At 37.2% G+C, this 15,000-nt stretch overlaps 1 protein-coding gene across 2 annotated transcripts in view; it reads right to left on the reverse strand.

Annotated features, from left to right (window-relative positions):
* The window catches only part of LOC138006027 (substance-K receptor-like), a 7,234-nt gene extending 1,087 nt beyond the window's left edge, over window positions 1-6,147 (reverse strand). Inside the window, exons 1-3 of one of the 2 annotated variants that reach the window (XM_068852185.1) lie at window positions 6,055-6,147; window positions 4,952-5,334; window positions 1-53 (exon numbers count right to left, since the gene is read on the reverse strand). The exon at window positions 1-53 is cut by the window's left edge and continues 1,087 nt beyond it. In XM_068852185.1, the coding sequence (XP_068708286.1) occupies window positions 1-53 (53 nt within the window). In that variant the 5' untranslated portion in view covers window positions 4,952-5,334; window positions 6,055-6,147. Of the gene's footprint in view, window positions 54-4,951; window positions 5,335-5,734 lie in introns of both variants that reach the window. The other variant, XM_068852184.1, reaches the window with a different exon arrangement.
* Window positions 6,148-15,000: the final 8,853 nt, after the last annotated feature.

Genomic DNA, 15,000 nt, shown 5'->3' on the forward strand with positions numbered 1-15,000 from the left:
TCGAAATTTGAAGAAACTGCTCTGCAGTTTTGGTGATGAGAATCATTGGCCATCTATGTGAAGAAAGAAAACGACGATTAGAACATTAGGATAGTTTGTGATCGGCTAAGAGAAATGCGGTTGTTAGGTAACGCAATACAAAAAAGAGGAAAGAGGTAATTCGGTAAGAAAATCGAAGGTAACAAACTAAGCATTCTGATTGGCCAATAATCACAGATAACCAATCAAATGTGAGTCCCCTGCACAATTATCATAACTTTTCTTTTATTTAATATCAATAAGTAGCCACAATTTTTTTTTTTTCGTACAATTTCAAAAAATTAAACACTGATAAATTTAAGACCTCTGGGCTCGTGCAGTTTAGTTGGCTTTTAGAAACCTTACAATATACATAATTTTGTTGCGTTGGCTTTTATAATTATGATTTCACTAAAGGTCCCTAGCTTTATCACGCGGTTGTACTTGGGACGCCAATTCACAACGTATGGTCTCCTGGTCCTCCATTTTATCAAAATATATTCCATGCCTGGAATTTTTCATGCTTGCAATTACTGCAGTAGCATTTTTTTCAAAAGAGGTCAACGACGTAATCGCGAGCTCGACTGAAGTGTCTGACGATCCAGTCGCAAGCGGCGGTCGGTATTTTTACATTCTTGTGGTCGAACGCCACCTGACAGAACCCATCTCTTGCTTCTCCAGCAGCAAAAGTGAGATGTTCGATTACAATCTTCCTTGAAATGTGGAAGAGGCCGACGACATAGGCCAAGGTAGACTTCGCAAGCAGAAGAGAATCTGAAATAAAACAAAATTTCGGATCGTCTTTATTACAATGCTGATCATATCAATTATTGTTAACTCAAAAAAAAAAAGAAGCAAACTATTTTAATAACAAATTGTGGGATGGGAGATTTTTGCTTTGAATGATTTGTTTTGGATTCGCCCATTGCTGGTGCAGGAATCTTCTTTCTCACATTTCTATTAGTCGTTCTATCGACACCTGATAACTAATAGTTACCCCAAGGTCGTGGGCGAGTCTTCGGCGGCGGTTTTCTGAGTCAACCGCGAAACAAACATTGTCTCAAAATTGGGGCTGAAATAACAGTGACAAATTCCAGACTGCTTTTGTGGGCTATTTCTTTTGATAACCATACGAACATTCTGAAGGTAGTCACTCCCAAAGTATCGACTATCACCGACAAACAGAATTTAAAGGTCAAATCTTTAACTGAGGCCTGCCAAAGTTGTGGGTCGAAACAGAAATAATTAAAATTAAAGCATACTGCATGACAATATTTTAGATTTGTTACCCTTCATATTGAAGACACGGGAATTTTGGACGATTTGTTATATCTGCTAGCTAGCACCTTTGAAATACGTAGAAGTAAACGATATAAACGACACAACCTCAAACCCAATAATGAATAATTATAATTAATACTCGGAATGGTCAAGATCGCCACCCCTCCAGGAGAACGATTGAGAGCAAGTGTCACATATACAAAATTCCTCGTATCTTAGCGTTTTACATACCTGATGAGCTGGTATGAGTGATCTCCAGATCCGTTCTATCCAGACTGGAATCAAAGCTTGAGTCTCTCTGTGAAGTTTTGTTTAGTATGAGTTCCATTTGGGCAAGGTTCGAATTTGAACCGCAAAAACATAACCTATAAAGCGAGAGTCACACCGCTTCGTCTTATCGATCGTAGATAAAAAAAAGAATTAATAAGCCAAATGAAAAGATTCGTTCTTACCAGCAGAGAATCCTTCCCTTTATAAAGAGACTTTTTTACACTCAATACCCTTCGATATACTTGATGCATTTTCAGTTTGTCTTTTCCGAGGTAAATGAAAACTTGTCCATTTTCGACTTTTATGGACCACAGGGAGGTGTTAGTCATTTTTTTCTCACGACTTGTTCTTGTGCCGAGCAAAGCAATTGAATAGAGTCCGTTATCGCAAAGCCGATCTGTCACTTACCAAGTGTGAACCCTGCTCTATGAATTGGCGTCGCTCAAGAATAGTTCATTGTCATTGTTTCGTAGTGTCATTCCAAACATGACTGTACTTCTCCTGTTACACAATAATTATACTGTTCCAAAGCAAATCCGTATTACTGATAACTGATACTGTACTTTAATATACTTTAATGATTGTGAAAAATTAAATACAATAAATAGGTTCGACTTCATCACAAGCAATGACAAGAGTTTCCTCTCTTCAGTATGACAAGAAAACAGTCATAAAAATAACCAAATCAATTATCTGGAGCGGGGACGTTTTATCGAACGCCGCAAACACTTCATATCTTTTTTATATCTCATTGAACAAACAGACACTGCGGTCTGAAAACCGCGGAGCCCGCGGAGCTAATCAAATTTAGAGTTTCCAGTGGGCTGGACTGATGCCAACGGCTAGGGGTGGACGAAGAAACGGCATTTGAATAAGTTTGCAACCGTTGCAATGCCGCCAAAATTGCTAAGATAAAGCCACTGAATAGCGCTACACAACGAGAAGTCCTTTCTGCAGTAAGGTCTCAACATGGACGAAGACTCGGACACCAGAAGCTCGTTCCCATCCCCGTTCAAACAAAAATCAGAACTTGAGCATGGCGTTGGATTCGATGACTATGATTCCAGAGATTCATCAATACCATCATCGCAGCTCGGTATGTGTGAGGAGTTCATTCCTCTCTTACTGTATCGCTTTTGTTTTAAATTCACTTGAGGAGCAAATGGTAGCCGGAAGTGAGCGTTCGCCTAACGTTTTATTATTTAAGATGCATTACAGCCAAAAAGAAAGATGACAAAGGACTACACAAAGTCCTTCCAATGAATATCTTTTTCCCCCTGGTGAAACTGGGTCTTCCGATTAGAAAGCGTCCCTCAAACATTCGCTTCTTATTAATCACTTCTATATCAGCTCCCAAAATTTTGCATAAACTGTAGCTTTAAATGTATGAAATACATTTTATTTCAGCAGTACAAAAATACCATTAACGTTGCAAGAATAATGAGATTGAAACGGCCCTATTTTAACTTAACTAGACTGCGAGCAGGCTCTCTTTTGCACTAAATCTTTGAATTTGTTTGAAACGAACGAACACTTCAAAATGGCTGAAACTGCGGGTCGCAAATACCGTGGGCGTTTTTTAGAGCGCGTATTTGAGACCCGCTGCTTCAGCCATTGAAAGTTCAACGTACGCGTTCGTTTCAACGATTCTATAATTCTAGAGCAAAAGTTTAAAAGAGAGACTGCTCACAGTCTACTGTTCTCCCACGCAAAAAATCTGATAGACCGCTTGCGGTTAGCCTGAGGGTGGCGTCGGCATGACCACTTTTTCCCACTTTAATAAGCGACAAAACTCTTGGCTTTCCCCACAAAATTTTTTTTCCCCAAAAATAGAGCACAAAGAAAAAAAAAAAAAAAGGAAGAAAAATAAAGGGATCAGGCATGTAAAATAAAAATTAACGTCCTAGAAAACTCCAAGTTTTTAACATTAGTATTTCTGTTTTCCACAGATTCATGCGATAGGATTTGATAATACCAGTGATTCTTCAAGGTTCTCTTTACATCCCGGTATGTCTCTCGGTAGGCCATTAATATTTCTCCTCGGAATAAACTTATGCAACAGCTCCAACGGCTAGGTATGGTTAAGAAAATATGCCGCTGCAATATGATCTTAGATGCTGTGCATTTCCTAAACCTTTGCAAACAGGGAAGACGTATTTCCCTGAGCTTCTTTGTCAAATATTTCGCACGCGTCACCTGTTTCAAATCAAGGCTGGTGAATCTTCATTTTCAAATGACCACCATTACAGCATTTTTTGTTGGTGTCTTCTTTGAACCGATGCACCGAAAAAAGTTTAAACATGTTACTTAAATTAGAAACAACACCAGAATTAAATAACTAACAGATATTCCTGTCGTCTAATTTCAGGGAGTGATGTCAGGGAGAAATGTCTTCTTCTATTACACGTGAGTGACATTATTGTCAACATACTAGCCATTCATAATCAATTTTTTTTGGTGCTGAGCTTTCTGTCCTGAGATGTAAAAAGTGCGTCTTCTTTGCATTTGCCGATTTACGTAGAAAGGGGTTTTAACTGTTCACGATTCGCCTGTTAGGTAGCCTTTATTCAACCAGGTTAAGAAAAAGGTCAAAAGCGACGCTAAAGTAGTTATTTTCGCATCAATGAAAAACGGAAAACCCCAAATATTCGAAGCATATCTGTCGAGCATTCCAATAGCAATTGTGTTGGATGTTCCGAAAGCAACCAGCAAACGCGGGACGGATATCCGCCATCTGTTAACCACAAAATTAACTCGCCCTGAAACTGAACTAATTACAAACCAATCGGAAGTTTCAATTGCTTTTACTTTACAGTGAAGTCAATTTATTTGGTTTCCTTTTGTTGAAAATTGATGCAACGGGTTTTTGCGAGAGAAAATAGTGCAACAACATGTGGTGTACGAAATAAGACTGCATTGTAGGCTGCTTCTCTAATGTAATCATCTTCTACTGTGCCTGAGCAGAATGTCCTACCCCGCCAAAGAAAACAAGAGACAAACGGCAAATTAGTGGATATTTCCTTGCCTCGTCCGTCTCAAACCAAGGTAAAAATTGTTACAATATATTGATTATCCAGATTCATCCGCGGTGGTTTTAATAGGCGAACAAACTTCCCAAATTCTTTCGAAACTTTTCATCAATAGTGTAGCTGACACGTAATCTAACAGGGTGCGTAACTCGGGGTAAGTGTAGGGTGGACAAGCGCCAGAAAATATAGTTTTTTTTTCCTCACGTAGGAAGTAAGTAAATGATAAACCGGTAAATAAAGCACTTAGTATCAGCTTTCTAACCTTTGGTATTTCATATTTACTTCGGCCCATTTATACTAAATTCCAGAATCCATGGAAGGCATAAACTGGATGAACAAGAAGATTTTTTTACCTGGAATGTGACGAGAGCAATGACCAAGAATCTTTGTTTTCCCAGTTAATGTAACTGCCCGGAACCAACGGAGGTTGCCAATATTCCAAAGCTCTCAAACAATCATAGGATCTCTTGGTACAAGATAGAATTTCGAACTCAACGCATTGATTCAAAGTGATTTAATATACGGACAATCAGAAAAATAATCAACCAAGGCTGTGTACAGTGTTGTTGCTATGAATACTGATGGTGGAGTTGACAAATCGAAGTCGAACGGTAACAAATAAATCCGGAATTTGTACAGGATAATGTTCGTAGTCTGGATGATAAAGGTTTACAGATGTAGAAGCCAACTGTAGTTATTCATAAATTGTAGTTCTCAGATAGATCGTAGGTTCGAACTGAAATAGGATATTTAAGATACTAACAATTAGTATAGATTCTAACTTATCTTAGCATAAAATAAGCTTGATACGTGGCACGATACGACAAAAAATAGAAACAACAAAGGCTATACATTCCTTGCATGAGGCTTAATATGGACGTGTAGCGCATAGTTACATACCCACTTGCATACGGCATATAGATAGTGGACGGTTACAACAATATCCTAGAGATTTTAAATCGAAAAGTGTTGCGTCGAAAGCTAAAGAATATACCTAGATATACGACTTAAATTACTATAGCTTTGATAATAATACAGTAAGAAAACGACGAAAACGATCATCATTTTGACAAGGAATTTGACAAATGCAACACTTGAAGGGTTAAGACAAATAAAAGGATAAAAAACTTACGTACTTCGGTTTACGCTTGTACCAATGGAGACAGGGAAAAGGGTAGCAGTAGCAGGTTCCATAACCTTACTGATAGCACGAGTAGCAAATTTCTTCTTTTACTATGAGAGACTCGCCTAGTATTTATTTCGTATAGGACGTGATCCGAGTTTAGGAGTAGAAGAAGTTGGGTATTTGCGCATTTCCTCACGATAATTCCTACGCCCTGCTGGGCGATCTATGCGACTTCTTTTTGTGAGATTCTAACACGTTCCGTAACTCTAATCGTTAATCATTTATTCGAATAAATGAGAAACGTTTTCTTAAAACTAACAGTTAACTCACCTCGGTGGACATGTAGTAGCGTTTTTGAGTAAAAGGGTTGATTTTATAGTGACAAAAGCAAGCAAAAAAAAAAAAGAATTAGGTTGTTGCCAAGTATAACGCCTGTTACACATTAGTCAAGATCCGTGACTATGGTTATAAAATCACAGACAAAGGAAGTTGAAGGGTTAAGTTGTGTTACTGAAATAGCCAGACGGTGGAATACGAGTATGTCTCTCGATTAATCAGTCAATTTCATAAATATTTAAACATTGGTACAAGTCAGGCCACAGACATACTTGTCAGGAAACTGAAACACCCATTTACAAAAGTGGAAGATACGTCTGGACTTTATCGACCGACAAGGAGTTTAAAAAATTTCCTTTCATAAATTTTGAATCAGAGCTTGGGGGCTGTCCATTTGATTATCCAAACACTTCGAATTCCAAAGGACGGCATTCAGTGAAAACCTGTCAAAACAGAAAAATTGGATAATGAGGCTTACACGACTCAGTTGAAAGTAGAAAACATCGAGAGTTTGCTTCTAATGACAGCAACTATGCTAGAATTGATGAGTTTATCATTAAAAATGAACTAGAAGTTGAAACCTTTAAAGCAAAGATGTATAAAAAAAACATAATGTACAAGAAAATTAGTGACACAGACCACATTTTGTTGCTTAGGAATTACTGTGACATGTATACCGGTTTAATCAGACAGTCAAATTGGTTAGCGTTGTTTTTGATCCTTGCAAGTCCTGAGTTCATTTCATTTCATCGAAAGCTGCAACTTTATTTTCGGACAGAAAAAGAGAGAGAATAAGGAAACCACAGGAAGTTTAGAACCTATGTGCAAGAAGTCACTGACGTTAACTTTTTGAAAGAAGGAGATTTCGTTGCAGTGAAGCTCGAAAACTATCGCAGGACTCCTGTCACCGGAAAGGTCTTTGAAGTTAAAGAGGATGGGTTTGTCATCTGTTACTGGAAGGGATCTTAAAATAAGGAATGGATACCTCACACGCCTCCCGCATGTAGAGGGGATGAAAGCCGGCTATGGTCACAGCAACTACCAAAAAGTTGCATCATATGTTTCGGATTTACGTTGGATGATAGTTTAAACTGAAAGCTTCTACCAGGAATAAAGTCTTCTTTGAAGAAGGCTGACAAGGATACGAACAAACAGTCCTCTCAGGAACAATGATTTCACACGTACAAACTGATGAATATCCGGTGAAGATGTTTTTGCAAATTTATGGAAGTCGCATCGATCATCGGAAGTCTGTTTTCCGAGACGTCCGCAAGTATTAAGGATAACGTCATATGAATTTATCTGGCATTGTGTGATGGTTTTCCAGGATTTGGGGCAAGATAAACCAATCTCCTTGCTTCCGAAACTCGTTTTCGTTGAACAAACCGCGCTATCCCACTCGGAACACCATTTTGAGTTTTCTAATTTTGCGGTCGTCTCGGGAACCAGACTTAAAATAACTCAAGTGAAATTAACATATCCCAAGGGCTACACTGGGAGCCTCCTCCACGTATAATAGTACGATAATCATTATTACAGTTTCTATTTCAGCGGATTGAAAAGAAAGGGTCCGAAATTCGGACCCCTGCTTTCTGAACACAGATAAAATAATTTTTTCCACTATAGCTATTTCAGCGGAGCGAAAAGCAAGGATCCGAAAGTCGGACCCCTGCTTTCTGAACAGAGATAATGTATTTTTTCACTATTTCAGCGGAGCGAAAAGCAAGGGTCCGAAATTCAGAGCCTTGTTTTCTGAACAGAGATAATGTATATTCTCACTATTTCAGCGGAGCAAAAGCGAGGGTCTGAAATTCAGACCCTTGCTTCTGAACAGAGATAATATAATTTTTCTCAATTTCAGCTGATTGAAAAGCAAGGGTCCGAATTTCAGACCCCTGTTTTCCGAATAAAAGGAGCAATGCATAAACGATGTTGATTTCTAAGGAATAAATTTGGCTCTCCGCAGAGTATGGAAAAGGTTAAATTCACTAAAACCGTCTTTTTTTCATGTCCGCCAGTTTTAACAACTTGCAATGGCAAGATATTGTAGAAAAATTGCCCTCCTCAAAAATACGAAAAAAAAAAGGTCCCACTTGTATCTTACTAATTCCACCACAAGCGTGAAATAAAGCCCATTTCCTCAACATATAAGCAATCTTACGATTTTTCTCATGAAATTTATGTTTTTTAGCAAGGTCAAAATTATAAAATCTTGCGGAATTTTGATTTTGGAAAAAACAGTTTGGAAAGCGTTAAAAGTAAGGAGAAATATCACCAGCTTGTGTTTTCAAACGTTTGTTTAGAGCACGTACAGGTAATTTCTTGCAGATGTTGTTTGAAGTTTGGCCTTTCTTGCCGATTCTTGTTCTAATGAACCTGGCGTGTTTCATTGAAATACATCAAAATATGAATGATCTCGTTTTCAGAGATAAAGTGGAATAAAGGACATCAAGAAAATTCTTTTTTTGACCTTGAATCGACAACGACGATGTGTCACATCACGAGCTATAGTACGTCTGTGATTTCTGATTTTAGCATGATTCCTATTCGCTGGCTTTTGACAGTCGACTCTGAAATAACTTTTTCCTTTTCCGTTCGCTTGCTGCGAATTTGCTTGTTTTCTTTTAAAACTCATGCGATTCAAGAAAAATTAATTACCTAACTGGTGAAATCGACAATACATTTCGCAGGAAAAACCGATATCGCACTCATCCCTTCGTGATTTATGCGATATCGGTTTTTCGGGTGAAATTTACCGTTGAATTCACTAGTTAACGACATAATTAAGTAATATCCGGAAAAACCAAAACGCGGACAATTCCAAAGCCTTTTATTTTCACTAATACTACTGCCAGTAAGAATAAACAACCCGGGAGCTCCGCCTTTAGGTTTGGCTAAATCTATATATTATGTAATAGTCATTTATTCCTTTAAAAAAAAGAAGTCTACATAATTTTGTGTACAGTCTGGCTTGCCGCGATAAGCTTTTCACTATTTGCCAGCCAGCATAGTAATAGCTTGAACTGTTTGCTGTAAATAAATAAAACATGAAACTTGCTTTCGATGTTGTTGTTTGTGCTGGAGAACGACAGAGAAATGAACTGAAAAGTGCTGCATGATTATAATTCTTTTTTTAACCAATACTATTCATTCTTTGTGGCATTGTTGTTGCCGTAGCAGTCGTCGTTGCTTAAGGTGATTCCCTGGTTTCGCATTGCGCAACCCTACTGTGCATATACCATCCCTCCTCAAACTCGGTCTTACGCATCTCAACACATCTTCGTAATCTTTGGTATCATCTTATCGGTTTCTGTATTCATACCCTTCTTAATTCAGTCTCAACATTACAATATAGTAAGGGAACAAAGAACTGTACTATGCACTGACCGGTACTCGAACTCGCACCCTCCAGACCTATAGTCCTGCATATTAACCACTACACTACAACGACGAACATGCTTAATCCAACACAGTTCTTTTCATTTTTTTACATTCTGTGATTGGTCAATTAATATTTATGAATAACAACCAAAACTAATCCTAACCTGACCCTAATTTTTCTCTAGGCTTAAGTTAGGCTCCAAAAGAGTTTTTTTTAATCCATGTGTGTTCGTATTCAACCTCAAAGTCTTATCTTCCAGCCACTTGAGCTCATGGCTATTTGTTTTTCTAAGTCTTGCCAGAGGTCTAAAGTTTGATGATGTCGAACGTGCTCTCAGCTTTGCGGGTCCATTTCTTGCGCGCATGTTTTTGTTCGCGTCATGCAGCTCTCCAAACCATGTGACAATGTGACACAAATACATAATTATGTACATCAACTTTATTTATCTCGAAATTCAGTGTAGGCTTAGAAAAAGTTAGTATTTTATCGCAAACGTGACTAGCCAGGCAAAAAATATAAACTAAAAAAAAACAATCAATTCCTTAAAAACTTCAATATATTTGAATGGATGAATCTTTAGCATACATACCTCAGTCCACAGATTTTCCCGATTTAAATTAACTTAAATAAAGTGTTTTCAATTAAAAACAAAGAGAGAAGTCGGACGAAAGTATTTAAAACGCTCAGTTTTTTTATACTTTGTAAACACATATTCATCAGTTAACTGAGTGAAAACTCCCCACTTTCAAGTCATATGGAGGAAAAACCTAAACTGGCTCCGAGCGATATCTCAGAACGCAATAATAAAAACAGAGCTCTTTTGAACTGAGGCATTTTTAATGCATATAACAATGGATTTATAAGAGAGTTTCCGTAAAATAAGCAATCTAAGGATAGTACCAGCGGCCATGTTTCATGAGATATGGTTTCAACCATTTCGCCTGAAGTAACATGAAAAAAAAAAAAAACCAGAAAATTGTAAATGGCATCATTAGTATTAACGATACAATTGTTACAATGAACAATGTCTTGGTCAGTTTTCTTTCTCTTCCTATTGCCCCATAATGCTGAGGATGCGTTCCACAGTAAACTTTAATAGCGATGGACGTGTAAGAAACAACCATGATAAAAAGGCAACAAAATAGGAACGAGTAGTATATTTATAGATGTAAGTTAAATAATGTACATCCCATTTTACGAGTTTATAAGGCCAATATTAAAGCTGTATACCAAGTGGAGAAAAAGATAGCAAGTAGGCGGAACAAACTAACTAAACATACCAAGAAATGGGAAAAGCTTTTGGCATATGCATATGTAGGCTTGTAGTGTGGGTGTTCTCCATGTGTTCCTCTTATGACTTTTTATCAATATTCTTTGATAATAATGATGATGATGATAATTATTAGTGTTAGTTGTTTTTTTACTATTGTTGTTCAATTTATTGTAAGAGTGTTAATGAAGTAGTGTTATCTACTGAGTTGTAATTAGTAGTCTATTTTGTTTTGACATTGTAATTAATAGTGTGATTTGTATTTTAGTAATTCATGATCGTTGTATGTATTGTTTATGTGTAACAAAACAATAAAAAGTTTTAAATTACAAAAAAATAACATAACCTCAAATAGACTTATAAAAGGTTTCATCTCGTTTCTCCCACCAAAATACAATAATTTAAAAAATCAAGATCTTTTCCACGGAAGGTAATGTCTTCTTTTATGTTTTCAAACCACAATAATTTAAAGTCTATCCAGAAAACTTGTGAAAAGGGGCAAAGATAAAATAAATGTTCCAATTCTTCTCCAGAACGGCAACAAAAAGAGCAAACATCTGAATCTACTTTTCCCAATTTCTTAAGTAGAATATTAGTGCAAGTTATATTATTAAGAATTTTAAATTGAAAATCCCTTAGCAATGTTTCCATATAGACTTCATTAGGTAGAAGGTAGATCTTCGATGCTGCAACCTTTTTGCAGTATACTTACAACTGTTTGGAAAAGATCTGTCGCACCAGACATTTGTCTGATGCGAGTTCCTAATAACCTGCCACCCTTTGTGATGCCAAGTGACCTTTTACAAGCATTGACATTTCAAGCATATGACATTCTTTACCAGCGTCTCACTGCTGTACAGGAGTGTGCTGACAGTATACGTGTAGGAGTTCTACACTGCCATCTTGGTTGCGACCGTTATCTTTGGATTCTATCAGGCGTTGTATGTAAATTAATGTAAATTAATGTAAATTAAAGAAACACTTCAGAAGATTGCCGCCCTCGCACACGATATTTGCACTGAATCTTTCAAATGTTAGACTCCTCTGTATCGTAAACCGAAACAAAATCAAGGGAATACATCACAGCAAAATTAGGAGTTACACCGAAAAGTTCCCAAAATCCGCGCTACAACTCACGTCGCTCGTTTGGCTGCACTTTGTTCGGACTTAATGTACCAATCAAATTGAAGCTTCAACATCCTCCCGCCCCGGGATACCACGGGTATTTGATGCTTTTTTCCTGCCCGGGGGAAGGGAATTTGATCTTCTTAGTCTTCCCGGGGGCTGCGCATTTGATAACCACTCATAGGAGGGGATGGGGAATTTGATCGCTAGCCTCGATTCTATGTTACGTTTCCACGTGGGATCATAAATCATGGCGGAGACAAACTTTGATGAATTCAGAGGAAAAGATTACGAATTTTAGCGGTTTGCTTGAAAACCAAAGGTCTACACAAGCTTTGTTCCGTATTTGCTTCACTGTCCAACTACAGCAGGGTGATACGAAAAACACCTGCCTGGATATTTCTCAACTTTGTAAACACAGCTATCAAGTGGTTTTAACCCCGTGTTTTACATTTAAGCGCCTTTAGCTTTTTAAATATGTTACAAGTACACCTTATAGGCATTGAATATAACCAATAGAATAATTAAATAGTAACAAACTAAAAGAGCAGTGGTTTGCTTTTGGTGAACACAGCTGTTGTCAATGTCCACGGCATTCTCGCGGCGTGCTCCTTTGCTAATACGAGTGGACCTGTGAACTTGGCGGATCGACGAGAAAATGTCTCTTGCGTTCATTTTCAACACACACAGCAAAGTGACTCCTTTAGTGTTCCATTGAGCAATGGTTCGGTAACACATGCTAACTGCAATGAGTATCAATCCCGTCGAAACGAAGACTGAAAAGTCGAAGAATAATTCAACGAATTACGTTGCGGCATTACAAGTCCGCACTTCGGAAAGTGAACGTCGGATAATCGATATTGATCTTCGCCATGTCGATTTGAATTCAACTGAGTGAGTGACAAATTGACATATCTTGAAAAAACCGATTACACCTGAGTGAGAGACAAATTTGCATATTCTGACCCCTAACGATAGTCGTTTATACGCTTGGCGTATTTACGACTTAAAAATGACTTTGAAACAGATAACTACCGTGAAAGATTTGGAAAGCTGTCGTTATATTCTGTGATTGGTCAATTAATATTTATGAATAACAACCAAAACTAATCCTAACCTGACCCTAATTTTCTCTAGGCTTAAGTTAGGCTCCAAAAGAGTTTTTTTAAATCCATCTGTGTTCGTATTCAACCTCAAAGTCTCATCTTCCAGCCAATTGAGCTCATGGCTATTTCTCTAAGTCTTGCCAGGGGTCTAAAGTTTGATGATGTCGAAAGCGCTCTCAGCTTTGCGGGTCCATTTCTTGCGCGCATGTTTTTGTTCGCGTCATGCAGCTCTCCAAACCATGTGACACTGTGACAAAAAATACATACGTACATCGACTTTATTTACCTCGAAATTCAGTGTAGGCTTAGAAAAAGTCAGTATTTTATCGCAAACGTGACTAGCCAGCCAAAAAATATAAACTAAAAAAGAGCAAACAATTCCTTACAAACTTCAATATATTTGAATGGATGAATCTTTAGCATGCATACCTCAGTCCACAGATCTTCCAGCTTTAAATTAACTTGAATAAAGTGTTTCCAATTAAAAACAAAGAGAGAACTCGGACGAAAGTATTTAAAACGCTCAGTTTTTTTATACTTTGTAAACACATATTCATCAGTTAACTGAGTGAAAACTCCCGACTTTCAAGTCATATGGAGGAAAAACCTAAACTGGCTCCGAGCGATATCTACAACGCAATAATAAAAACAGAGCTCTTTTGAACTCTGGCATTTTTAATGCATATAACAATGGATTTATAAGAGAGTTTCCGTAAAATAAGCAATCTAAGGATAGTACTAGCGGCCATGTTTCATGAGATATGGTTTCAACCATTTCGCCTGAAGTAACATGAAAAAGAAACCAGAAAATTGTAAATGGCATCATTAGTATTAACGATACAATTGTTACAATGAACAATGTCTTGGTCAGTTTTCTTTCTCTTCTGATTGCACCATGATGCTGAGGATGCGTTCCACAGTAAACTTTAATAGCGATGGACGTGTAAGAAACAACGATGATAAAAAGGCAACAAAATAGGAACGAGTACTATATTTATAGATGTAAGTTAAATAATGTACATCCGATTTTACGAGTTTATAAGGCCAAGATTAAAGCTGTATACCAAGTGGAGAAGAAGATAGCAAGTAGGCGGAACAAACTAACCAAGAAATGGGAAAAGCTTTTGGCATATGCATATGTAGGCTTGTAGTGTGGGTGTTCTCCATGTGTTCCTCTTATGACTTTTTATTAATATTCTTTGATAATAATGATGATGATGATGATAATTATTAGTGTTAGTTGTTTTTTTACTATTGTTGTTCAATTTATTGTAAGAGCGTTAATGAAGTAGTGTTATCTACTGAGTTGTGATTAGTAGTCTATTTTGTTTTGATATTGTAATTAATAGTGTGATTTGTATTTTAGTAATTCACGATCGTTGTATGTATTGTTTAGGTGTAACAAAACAATAAAAAGTTTTAAATTACAAAAAAAATAACATAACCTAAAATAGACTTATAGCAGGTTTCATCTCGTTTCTCCTACCAAAATACAATAATTTAAAAAATCAAGATCTTTTCCACGGAAGCCAATAATTATTTCTTTCAAAGATAAAGTGATGTCTTCTTTTATGTTTTCAAACCACAATAATTTAAAGTCTATCCAGAAAACTTGTGAAAAGGGGCAAAGATAAAATAAATGTTTCAATTCTTCTCTAGAACGGCAACAAAAAGAGCAAACATCTGAATCTACTTTTCCCAATTTCTTAAGTAGAATATTCGTGCAAGTTATATTATTAAGAATTTTAATTTGAAAATCCCTTAGAAATGCTTCCATACAGACTTCATTAGGTAGGTAGATCTCCGATGCTGCAACCTTTTTGCAGTATACTTACAACTGTTTGGAAAAGATCTGTCGCACCAGACATTTGTCTGATGCGAGTTCCTAATAACCTGCCACCCTTTGTGATGCCAAGTGACCTTTTACAAGCATTGACATTTCAAGCATATGACATTCTTTACCAGCGTCTCACTGCTGTACAGGAGTGTGCTGACAGTATACGTACAGGAGTTCTACACTGCCATCTTGGTTGCGACCGTTATCTTTGGATTCTATC

Source organism: Montipora foliosa, chromosome 6, assembly GCF_036669935.1.
Source record: "Montipora foliosa isolate CH-2021 chromosome 6, ASM3666993v2, whole genome shotgun sequence".
NCBI classification, from domain to species: Eukaryota; Metazoa; Cnidaria; class Anthozoa; order Scleractinia; family Acroporidae; genus Montipora; species Montipora foliosa.